This window comes from Sylvia atricapilla, chromosome 7 (genome assembly GCF_009819655.1).
Source record: "Sylvia atricapilla isolate bSylAtr1 chromosome 7, bSylAtr1.pri, whole genome shotgun sequence".
Taxonomy (NCBI): Eukaryota; Metazoa; Chordata; class Aves; order Passeriformes; family Sylviidae; genus Sylvia; species Sylvia atricapilla.
The window spans coordinates 34,836,944-34,849,445 of record NC_089146.1 but is presented as its reverse complement, the minus strand read 5'-3'; the positions used below and the strand labels follow the sequence as shown (position 1 = coordinate 34,849,445).

At 40.8% G+C, this 12,502-nt stretch overlaps 1 protein-coding gene across 5 annotated transcripts in view; it reads left to right on the top strand.

Annotated features, from left to right (window-relative positions):
• The window catches only part of GTDC1 (glycosyltransferase like domain containing 1), a 118,748-nt gene extending 108,153 nt beyond the window's left edge, over positions 1 to 10,595 (top strand). Inside the window, exons 7-9 of one of the 5 annotated variants that reach the window (XM_066323176.1) lie at positions 1,532 to 1,602; positions 2,315 to 2,406; positions 9,404 to 10,595. In XM_066323176.1, the coding sequence (XP_066179273.1) occupies positions 1,532 to 1,602; positions 2,315 to 2,406; positions 9,404 to 9,487 (247 nt within the window). In that variant the 3' untranslated portion in view covers positions 9,488 to 10,595. Of the gene's footprint in view, positions 12 to 536; positions 1,613 to 2,314; positions 4,541 to 5,252; positions 6,110 to 9,403 lie in introns of those variants that run through there. The other 4 variants (XM_066323177.1, XM_066323180.1, XM_066323179.1 and 1 more) reach the window with 4 other exon arrangements.
• The last annotated feature ends 1,907 nt before the right edge of the window (positions 10,596 to 12,502 follow it).

Below are 12,502 nucleotides of genomic sequence, written 5' to 3'. Positions count from 1 at the left end.
TTTTTTTTTTTTTCTCCTAGATTAAAGAAAACTTTAAAAATCTATTTGCTTTGACATATGACACAATATTTAAGAACTGAAATCATCAATTAAATCACACATCAGAAACATTTCCCTTTGGTAAAAAATATAGTGCTAGACGATGTACACTTTGAAATTGTTGTTAATGTTTAAAATGCAATCTGAAGTGCATATGTTATTTAAAAAAAAAACCACCATAAATTACAAATTTTAAAAGTTTATGAAAAAAACCAGCAGTCATTTCTTAGCAAAAGCATTTGCAGAGAAATGTGTCTTTGGGGTTTGTGTATATGCATAGTTTTCTAACATGAAAGCTGAATATGTTATTCTTTATTTTCTTTTTTTTTCCCTGTTTAAAATTGAATAGATCTAAAAGAAACAGAGTCCTTTCAGGGTACCTGTAATAAAGTACCAAACCTGACATTCACATGAAGATAGCAAAAACCCTTGGGTTGTCACTGAAAATAGAAAAGGTGAAGGTTGACAAGATTTCAGAATTTTTTTTTTTATTCTAGGGAATGAGGGAAACTGAAGTTAAAAATAAAGCCCTCGTATGGTCAACATGTTGGAGGAAATTCAAAGCCTCTCATAAAATAAACATATTTTAAGAAGTGTTTTGAATTTCACTGTGTAATTTCTGGCCAACAGAAATTACAGTTGTATCTCTGGAGGGACGTTGTGTCAGATCAGTGGTCATTATGTGAAAAAAATAAACTGAAACCTGGATGCCTTTAACCCATTCAGCTGTTAAAACCTGAACTCCAAGGAGGACAGCTCTGCTACTGGAAAACTTTGCTCCACAGCGGTGCAATTCTAAAATATTTGGGTTTGATGTTACGGGAGATATGTAAAATGTTCCTTGGGACAAAAATAAAAAAAAAGGCAAGTACAAAGCTTCGCGCGCTTTGGCAAAGGAATTTCGTCAGCGGTTATTAAAAAATACAACAGTTTATGTCCTGAAAAATAAAGGAAATTATCCAAAGCACGTGAATAAGCTGAAATATCCCAGCCTGGAGCGTGCTGCAAGTTGTTCCTGGGTTATATTTAGCTGTAACCTTTGGAGTCTGGAAGTCTGAGGGGAATATCTGCTGTGCCAGGTGAGGGTGGAGTGCGTGTCTGCGAGCACACCCTGGTGCAGCCAACGTGCCCCTTGTTTTCCAGCAGCATTATTAAGCAAAGCCGTCCATACTTCACCATGTTGTTACATGTGTCTGTCTGCTGATTATAAAATGTGTTAAACAGTATTTAAAAAACAAAAAAATGCAGAGCTGCGCTTTGATTTATTCAGCGAACAAAACATATGCTCGCTGTTCTGTTCTATGTAATTCATATGATCAATAAAATTTTCTTTAAAAAGAGCAACTTTGGCATTTAGAGGGATTATGCTGCTGAAGAAAAAAAAAATGCTTCCCTCTTGCTGCATGCAGGCAACCTCGAGGCTCTTGTACAGAAATAAGTTTTTTGACTGACTAATGTCTATTTTTGTGTATTTGTGATTTCTAACCCTCAGGATCGAGGCTGTGCATTGTGGCTGTTACCCGCTGTGTCCAAAAGCCTTGGTGTATCCAGAGATATTCCCAGGTAGCTGCTTTGTTGCCTGTTCCTTCTGCTGAAACGTAATGACGTGATTCCTGCTAAAATCCAAAGTTTGGGAATAAACTTGAGTGAAAGCAATTGTTTATTTGGCAAGCCAGCATGTTAGTGTTAAGGCAAATTTTATGTGTTTTAATACATTAGACGAAGTTTATATTTGCCATCTGTTCTTTTAAGATATCACAAAAGCAAGTTTTGAAATAGCATTCTTCATTGTTAGCATACACATCCCGTAATGATAGATTTTTGTTAAAAGGTCACTGATGCTGCAATGGTTTGCAGATTTTTTTTTTTGATACACAGAAGATGGGGGAAAAAAAAAAAGCCAGGCCTGAAAATCACACCAAATTATTTAAACAATTTAATAGTTAATAGTATGCAACTGCAGTACAGGATACACACTAATGTAGTACCAGTTCTTTGAAAAATCTCATCACTAAATGTATCACATATGCATTGTGTTACATTAGAATAATGTATTTTAATCACCCAAAGGAGATGTCTAAACAGCACAACTACACAGTCTTATTTAGCATTAAACATCCTTGTGAGCTGAGGTAACCTTATAAAATCATGCTTAAATAATGTAAAACACGAGGCGGCACAGAGCAATATGCATTTTTAATTAGTAAAGTGACTAATATCGAGTGTGTGCTTTGAGGTTTTTGTTTCATTAAAAATGTATCTGTTTTTCCTGCAGCTGAATATCTGTATTCTACACCTGAACAGCTTTTTAAAAGGCTTCAGAATTTCTGCAAGAGACCAGATATTGTAAGGAAACATCTCTATAAGGTAGTTGTTTGGAATAGTTTTAGATGATATAATGCCATATTGAAGTACAAAGGGGAAAAAAAACCCCTTAAAAAAACAACATTTAATTAACATACTAATGTTTAAAGGAAACATGCTAGGGAGGGATATTAGTCGTTACACTAACAAGGATTAATTAAACTAGATGCCAGTTGTATTAACCTAGGTCTTATGAAATACGTGCACTTAATGCATGCTACATGTTTTTTTTAATTTACTGTTTTCTAAAATGACTGTCCTTTACATTTGGACCCAAGAGGCTTATAAAAATGAACCTGGATTAATGCAACTCATTAGTTTAAAAGGAAAATAAAGAAAGATCCTACAATTATACTAATGAGGATAAGCCTACCTTCCTATCCTAATTTAATCTTCAAAAAATGCAGGTGTCAGGTATCAGGTAAGATTTCTTTGGCTTCTGGAATGATTTGAGTGATTTTCATAATTACTATTATTTTAATTCTTGGCTTTATAAGGTGTGTTGAACATTAAAGTTTATTGGGAATATAATTTACTGGTGTTTATCATGTCCCCTTCTTTGCAGTTATTTCTGTAGACAAAGTCCAGGTTCAGTGGCAAACTCTCCATTCAGGTTTTGTTCCAGTGTTGGATGCTAGGCCGACTTTCATGGTTTTAAGTGGTGTATTTACACTGATGGGAGTCACACTTCCCTTTTTCTTTTTTAATTTGAATGTAGATGAAGCACTAAATTTTACATTATCCCAGTAAAGAGCTGTTACTACACGATGCTGCTTTCAGAAGAATAACTGCAGCATTTTGCATGCTGCTTTGTACATTTACAGCGGTTTTTGACTTTTACTGTCCTGCCTCTGCCGTGGGCAGGTTGGATACACACCATCCCTGCACGACAGAGGTGTTTGAGCTGGTGAAAACCCCCGAATTCAGCTGAATGTCCTTTTAAAGGCTTGGGGGTACATGGAAATCCTCCTCGTGTTAACCCGCGCGACACAAATGCGGCTCTTGGAGCGTTCCCTGGCTGTGGCCATCCGGACTCACTGTTAATGAGCAGGTCGAGTAATCTCCTCCTTAATTTGGAGTCTCATGCTGCCAACAGACCCAGCCTCATGCCTCCACCTCCCTCCCTCCCTCTGGGGACCAGAAAGTGTTGGGTTTTGCTGTCTGCCTCTCTCCCCCTTGCTGCACACACCTAGCGGGAGCAGCAAAGACTTAGCCCACGCCTTGACTTTTTTTTGTGACCTAAAAATAGGCATTTACATAATGGTACATCAAAGATGATGTTGTTTCTGCAGGAAACAGTTAAACCTCAAGAAAAAAAAAAAAAAAAAAAAAAAAAAGAAAAAAAAAAGGAGAGAACCAAAAATGCAATTTAACACCCAATTTCAAGCTCATTATCTTTCATTGTCTATTAACTTGGCAATGGTTCAGAAGGTAGCTCATAATAGTTTAAAATGCTGACTGAACACTTCCAGTGTTCAGCATTACTTCTTGAGTCAATAGTATCGTAGAGTTAGGCATGGGGGCTTCAAAGGGAAAGCAGTCCTTAAATGTTTACCTTGGCATTTCCCAATGCTTCAAGCTCAGCTAATGGTTGCATTCACATGGATCTTCTCCCACATGGATCCTGAACACGGAGCCAAGGCATGCAAAAAATACTGATACAAAACAGTACAGGTCAAAAATGTGTGTGCAAGCCCCGTAGGAAAAATGCTGATTTGCTTGAAGGATTTTTCCTCTTTTTTTAAGAATTCCTTGGGATTATTAGTAGGCAGAAGCTGAAGGTGTTTATCCTTCCCCTCATGCATGGGGTTTGCAGATCTTCTGAGTGTCAGAGCTGAACCTCTGCAACAGGTAGCAGTGGAGCTGAGTGGGGTATTGTTTTAAAATGAGGAAAGAAGAGCCTAATCCAGCACCTGTGAGCACCAGAGGAAATATCCCTGTTGTCTTTAATAGGCTTTGGATCAGCTCGGAGAATACTGTTAGAGTTGTCCTTTTGTATCTACACCCACGTACACCTGGTCTTTCTTCACAGTGGACCATCCACAAAACCTCCTGGAAAGGAGCTTAGAGCTGTGCTGTTCAGGTCAGTACAGCTGGAATGATGCTGCTTTGTAAGGAAGCTGAACAGAGTGAACTCCTGAAGGCTATGCAGCACTTGCACCGTATTTTCACTTTTTTCAGATCACTGTAATATTATCTGTGTTTTAATGGACTAGGAAAGGGATCCCAGCACAAGAGTCAGTGCTAACTAGCTCCTTTAAATTTCTGAATTTAAATTCTTTCAGATTTATCAAGTATCTGTGAAATTTTGGAAGCAGAAATGCTTTAAAAGCAAATAGTGCTTTTTCTCTGCTGGTTGGGGATTCTGCTCCACAAGTTGGGAGGTAATCACCTTGGCTTATCCTTTTACATATTGTTGTGATTTTATTACTCAGGATATCTATAATAATTACACAGTGGCTAATTAAACAGGCAGTTTATTCCTTCAGATGTCCTCAATGCTTGTGCTGACAAAATTAGTGGCAGAAAGGAGATAAATGGCAGCAGGGCAGTGGGTGTAGGGATTGGACATAGGGAACATCCCTGTGAAAATACACAGACCAAGGCATTAAACTGTAGTAGCTTAATTCCATAGAGCAGATTCACGCTGGCAGACTTCTAAAAAATGTCCGTAATGTAAGCACCTATGAAAACCTTTCCAGATGATGTATTGCTTACCCTGAGTATTCACACAGCACTCAGGGCTGGCTCATCTGCATTTCAGCCTTGCCTTCTGCCAGTTATTAGCAGAAGATTGAGATGAGAGGGAAGCAAATCTCATTTGTTATCAATTATTTGTTCTGTTCCAGTTTCATGGAGTCAAACTCTAGTTCTGGGTGGTTTTGGTTGCCAAAGTAAGCACTGGAATGAAGCAAGTAACAACAACAGGGCATTGGTCAGGGCACACCACAGGACCTGTTAGTGCCCTATCTAGTAGATTTAAAGTTAAAATAAAATAAATAAAATAAAATAGGGCAAAGCATTTGTTTCTGCATTATTTTCTTAAAGTTTACCTTTCAGTTTCCTCACTTGAGTTTCTTAATTTAAAACAGCATGTATAAAGAGTATACAGTGGAAAGGGACAAGAAGAGTTGCCAAAAGCCAGGCATGGAAGGAGCTGACAACTTTAAATAATCTCTCCCAGCCCTCCCAGCTGAATGAGTGCTGGTTGACATGCTGTCAGCTTCAGTTCCTACAGAAAAATCCTACTCTCACTCATGCTTGTTTAACGGAGAAAAGAATTTGGCCCACTTTCTGACATTCATCTTCTCATTTCCATCACACTACAGAAGCTCACCTGCCTATGAAAAGACACATGGCATGATTTTTTTCTTTCTGACACCACTGTAGAAGGAAGTCTGCTGAATTCAAAGGGATTAAACTGCTGTAAAATCAAATTAAGATCCCAGTTAGACCGTAGACATCTGAATTGTTTCCAGTCTCAGGATTTGGCTGCATAGGGCAGTTCTAACAAAACTTCTTTTTTATTTTTTCTTTCCTTTTGTTTTTTTTATCTGATTTGAGATAAAGCAGTATCTTGGGTATTTCAGGAAAACATGTATAAGGGAAAACTGCTCCTGGTCCAGCTTTCATATTTAGCCAAAGCTTGGGAAGCAGCAGGAGGCATTTCCAGTGTTAGATACAGGGCATTGGGCACGTGAGGATGCAGGGGAGCCTGATGCCAGATGTCCCGTCAGCCTTGTTGTTCACAGTTCCTGTACAGGCCATGTGAGAGTCAGAGATGGTGCTTCTGCCTTTATCCTTACCCAATCCCCAGCAAAACTCCATGTGAAATTCATTTTTCCCTAAGTAGCCTGGTCTAGTGGAAAGTGTCCCTGCTCATGGCAGGGGCTTGGAACAAGATGCTCTTTAAGGTCTCTTCCAACCCAAACCATTCCATGATTCTACCATGTGTTTATGGTGGTATTTAAATAATTTCCTTAATTAGCTCAGGTTTTCCCCACCTCCAGTTGTGTTGAGTGTCTTCTTGTTCTAGAGTTGGTCGCCTGGAAGCAGGAGCTCCCCATCTATCTTTACTGTACCATCCATTATTTTATAAACATTTGTCAAACATATACAGGATCCCAGTCTTTTCAGTCTCTCCTTGTGAGTGTTATTCCATGTTTATATTCTAATCTCTCATCATTCAAGCCGTTTTGATGCTTGAGAGCTGGTTTTTTTTGCTGGTGTGATCATTGCTTTCGAGAATTCTGGGCCGTGCCATCAGTTTATGTGATGTGTAATACTCTGATAATTCCCAACCTGTTCCTTATGGAGCCAATCCTACTGTTTACTTTTTAATGGTGAATGTATATTGAGCAGATGTTTGCTTACAGTGTTCTCCAGATCTTTTGTCCCGGGCTGATAAAGTTAATTCAGAGCTTTATAGGGTATGCAAATAGTGCAAGTATTTCCATCCATCCTGCTGGCTTTCTGTTCGTTAGCAGAGCATGTTAGCAGAGTTAAAAAACAAGGAATTGTATTGAATTTCTGCTTTTACCTGGCTAGCATTGGGTGCAGGTCAGAAGGAGGTTAGAAACACAAATGAGAAACTTGTATTTGTCTCTTGAGCTGCTCCATTTCCAGTGAACGTGATTTAAAATGGTTTCAGAGATGGTTTAGGTCTGCTTCTCACAGTCTGTGGGGGAAGATTACAAGAACTCTGAAGTGTAGAGCCTTGTGTCCATGCTCTCCCATCTCTGCTCCAGTGCTTAGGCATGTGATCCTAAGGAAAATACATAAAACATAAGGATTTTTTATGTGAAAGAATATTTCCATTACTTACTTGGAACACAGAATCAGACTAGTTCCGAAAGGTGTCTCTGGAGATCACCAGCCCAGCCTCTGCTCAAAGCAGGGCCAGTTTCAAAGTAGGATCTGACTTCAAACTTAGATTAAGCTGCTCAGGATCACATCCAGGTTACACTCAAATCTTGACATTTGCCGTGCCCTGTGTGTGGCTGATACAGAGAAACCCCTCTCTGGCTTAGGGGTTTGCACACGTGGGAAAGTGTGCTGGGCTGGGGGACAAAATTTCAGGCATTTTGGGTGAACCTTAGGTCTTCAAGTAACTGTGATAGAGGGAGGTCAGCCTGGCTAACAGGGATCCTCACTGTGGAAGAAATGAGCTGGCAGAAAGGGAGTTGGAGTTGCCTGATTTTGGGATCCAGCTGTAGATAAATGGATATATGTGCATATATATATATGTGTAAGTGGCCTGCACCTGAACTTTTCTCTGGGCTTGTCTTGCTCTTGGCTGTCTGAGGTGAATATCCAGGAGACTCCAGCTCTCTGAAAATCACAGAATCATAGAAATATTTAGGCTGGGAAGGACTCTTAAGATCATTGAGTCCAACCATTAATCCAACATTTCCATGATCACCATGTCCCCAAATGTTGGTCTGTAGCTCACAGCAGCTGGCTGCACTTGCAGAATAGGGCTAAAGCAGTTATGGGGGCAACTTTCAGCATAAACACCAGGACTTGAAACTTTTCATTCTGACAGTGTTAGATAGCTTCCAGGGGAGTTGTAGAAAGCAAATGAAAACTGGCAGATGAGCCACAGCCACTTCAAAACAGTAGATGGAGAAATGGGTCAAAGAAAATAGGAAGAAAAGTTGCCAAAAGCACGAAAACTTTTTTTTTTCTCCCTAGTACAAATTACCTTGAGAAAAAAAGCATGAAACTTTTCCCACTGTTATAGTCAGACAGTGTGTTCTGAGCCATCCTATACAAGATACTGCATGGATTTTTCATCCAAAATTTATTGTTTTTTGTTTAAAGACAGCAAGAATGAGGTGAGTTTTAAAAGGCCAATATAAGAAACTGCAGAACAGACCCATTTAGTCAAGGGAAATACTGTTACTCTGCTGAAATGTATTAAATAGCTCTGCCCTGGGCCTCACAGTGAATCCAACTCATGTAAAGCAATGGTTTCTTTTGGTGATGATTTCTAAAGGTGCTTGGAGTTTGAAAATTGAAAATTTTGAAAATACTCCAAAAATAATTGCTACAAACTGTTTTCCACCTTGACTCTTCCGCCTTACTCATTTGCAGAGTGAAGGAGCTGGATCACAGAGTAGATCTGACCCAATACAAATTGGCTCTGTAAATCATTTTAGTTTTGCCTGCCAAATCTAAGGTTTTGTGTGGAAATTAGTATCTGAATCTTGATTTTGTTAAGGCGTTTTTTTAAAAAGTGCATAAAATCTACACTACATCAATACTATGCTTCAACTCCAACTGTCCTGAAAGAGCCAGTCTGAATAGATGAACACTCCTTATTAAATTCTAAAGGTTAACTCTGAAGTCTAATGATGGCAGAGCAGGTATTAAGTGCTTCAGTTCTGATCTTAGGACACCAGAAACAAGTTGATTATTTAATGAAAAATACTGTTCTGCTACTGACATTATGCTGTTTGTTCTTTATGAGAGATACTGCTTTATGTGAAAACTTTGCTCCTTTTGATCTCTACATATTTAGGAACTGTTGATGGAATGATATTGATAGAATTTTACTCCTTGAAAAAAAATGAATATTCAGATCTTTGCAGAGTTATCAGTCCTCAAAAAAAAAAAAAAAAAAAAAAAAAAAAAAAAAAAAAAAAAAGATTATTCTCAAGTAAAGCTCAGAGTGATAATGGTCAAGCAGAACTTGGCCCTGCTCCTGCTGGCTCGTGGTTCTGCCATGTCTGAGGGTGTCTTGGTCCCTGAGTGTGTTCATCCCTTGACATGTCCACTGAGACCACCAGTAAAGCAGAGGGAGCAAATAACCTGATGGGGGCCTGATGACCAGCTTACCTGTCCTTAAAAAAACCCCACTGAATTCACCCTGGTTTTAAATAACACCACAGAAGTGTTCTTTGACCAACTGGCTTCCAGCCCTCCTGAAATCCTTGCCTCATTTTGTGTCCCAGGCTCTAACACGGCTCTGTGTGCTTCTCTCTTGTGTTCCTCGCAGGGCGAGACGGCCGGGTTTTCTTGGGCAGCGCTCGGCAGTAAATTCAGGTCTCTGCTCGCAGCAGAACCGAGGGAAGATTTGTGACAGATGGGGCTAAGTCACAAACTTGCAGCCTCAGGCAGAATTGTGGAAGTTTCCAGAGTGTGCCCATATTTACCTGATCAGAGAGAAAAGAAAATCTGCAGAGGAAGCCGAGCCTGGCTGCTTGTCATAGCTGACACAGAGCCATCTGCCACAAACCTGTGGCGGCTTCAGATCTCCAATCCCTGCCACCACCCCAGCTCAAATTAAATACAGATTCTTAGAGACGTTATGATGGTTACACATGTCCTCGGCATCACATGCAGGAGACTGTTCAAAAAAAATATGTGGCCTGTTGTGTAACCGCACTCATGTATCCCATATGTGGTGCCACATTGAATTTCCGGTTGAATCTGTTTTTATCCTTTGTACTGGATGACATGGTGCCTGAATTCTTTCTTTTCGCCGACACGATGGCAGCCAAGCTGCAGCTTCAAACGCTCACACTTGGCTGAGCTTCTACCTAGGTTGCCAGGTTATCATTGGAGCCTTATTGTGTCCTCAAAGGGCCACAGGGCCTGAAAGGAGGATCCGAATGCTGCTGGACTAATTGGGCAGCCATCTCCGGGTTGTTGGGAGGCAAAGGGCTGCTTGAGCACTTCTCTCTCTCTCTCTTTCTTTTTTTTTTTTTCCCTTTTTTTTTTTTTTTTTTTTTGCAAATTAATGACTCTCTGGCAAAGGAGTTTTTAAGTGAAGGTATTAATAAGGGGTCTGGCAGGTAATCCCATGATTCGTGGAGTTACATTTGCATTTAATTAATCTTAAAGAAAGCTGAAAGATAAACAGCTGTAATTCAAACTAGCATGGGAAATATGCTACATGGTGCCATCTATCCGATAAAATGAAAGCCGAGACACTTGTTTTATTTCTCTCAAGGATGGAGAACAAACAGATAACAATCAAAATTCTTCCAATAAAAACCAGTAGTTTAAATGTAATGGCAGTTCATCAAGAATCTTTGCATCCAGTTGCAAATACAGTCTTTTAAAGATAAATCACTTATGATTCCAGCAGTCAAGCCGCCGCAATATTTGTTGATGTAAAATGTTTTGAAGATGTAGATTGTACAATAAATTTTTAATAAAGTGCCCACTGCAATTTTTAATTAGCATATCTCATTCATGTATAAGTGTGTACATCTATCTGTATGTTTATCACCATGCATATCCTTGTGTCAGAGTCAATGAATGCAATTGTGTCTTTATCTGATGAAGTAGAATTTGGTTTGCAAGCGATAATAAAACCTTAAGGCAATTCCAAGATTTTCAACTCTGCTCTGGGAAGAAGAAAGAAGAGGACTCTGGGTAAGTTGTGAAGCTTGGTAAGACCTGTCTTTGCAGACAGGTGTGGTCTCAGCCTCCCTTGGATCAGGCAGGGCAGCTCCTCTCCCTGAAAGGGGTGAAGGTACAGGCTGGTCCCTCTCCCCACAAGTGTCTTTGTGACTTTTGACACCATCAAGAACCTGAAATGTCATTTTTCAGAGTGAGAGAAGAGAGCACTTGTAACTTCTTGTTATTATTGCCCCGTGAAGCAATCAAAAACAACCTAGGGAGACCCAACAGAGAGTGGTTGTTGTCCTAGCACTGCAGAGTTGTAATTTTGCAGTTACCATCTCTCTGCATGCGGGTTCCTCCTCCTTTCTGCCCAACTTGGCTTTAGGCACTGCTTGTGGTTGGGGGCATGTGGTCTTCCCATGAGCCTAGGCCTGGTGGTAATCCTTGGAAGACCCAAGGAACAGGACTGCCTTGCACTCCTACCAGAGTAAGAGTATCATAGATGTTCACCAATCACACCTTGCACCAGCAAACTGGAATATTTTTTGGCTTTACTGCTGGGGAAACTGAGGCATGGTGCAGTTGTAGCAAACTGCTTCATGTATCGCAGTGAGTCATTCTCCAAACCAATAAAAGGGAAAGAGGAGATGCTGTAATGCTGCACTTGGGCTTGTGGTGAGCAGACTCAAAACATCAAAGCAGTGTGGTTTGCCCTCAAAAGCTCCTGCTGTCCTCGGGACACATCCTCATCAGCCCCACAGCCAGAGGAGGTCTTGCCCAGCTCCCTGATGAGGTGGAGCTCTGCCCTGCTGAACTTACTGACAGTGATATTTCAACCATGCCCAGCTCTGTCTGGTGAGCAAGGCTTCATCTTGGTGGAAAATTTTTCCCTTCTTATGAACCCTTGCAAGTTTATAATAGAAACTCTGTGAGGAGTTTAATTGCAGGGTAATAAATAGCACTGCTGTGTTATCTCCTGATATTTCTTTACATTCTTAGCGAAGATGCACAGCTGCTCTGGAGCAAGGATCCCTGGAAGTGTTCAAGGCTGAATTGGACAGGGCTTGAAGCAGCCTGCTCTGGTGCTTCCCATGGCAGGGGATTGGAACTGGATGAGCTTATAGTTCCCTTCCAACCCAAACCATTCTGATTCCATGGCCTTACACACATCACAGGATGTGTCAGGGGCCTGTTTGAGGTCCTCAGTCGAGAGAGTGATGTAGGACTGCCAGGTAGCCAGGGGTGTTACTTGCAGGGCTTCCAGGTAGTCAGAGGTGATGTTTGCCCCAGAAAATGTCCCCTTCAGCACTGCAGACTGGGACAATCTGTGGAGTTTTGCCTCTCAGTTTCAGCAGAGGAAACGAGAGTGTCGCCCTGTGCTGCTTCATTTCAACCCCTCACTTCAGAAGGTCAGAGGGACAAATTGGGATCTCGGTCCCGTTGTTCCTACACACATGAGTAAGCAGTGAATGCAGACACCTAATCCTGTGAGCAGAGCAAGAGAATTGAACCTTGACTTACTTTCATGTTTATTGGTGTTTCCCCTGCATTGACACAGCGGCACCAAGGCTTTGAGACAAGTTTCAGTGCAGAGTCAGAGCTGGGTTTTCCCGACTCTGTGCCAGCCTCACCAGGCAGTGCCCTGACCAGACAGCTCCTCCTGCATCAGGCCGGGCACCTAATCCCACAATCCTTTTGTCTTAGCGTTTGAGATCACAGGAAACACAGGTTTATTCCACATGAG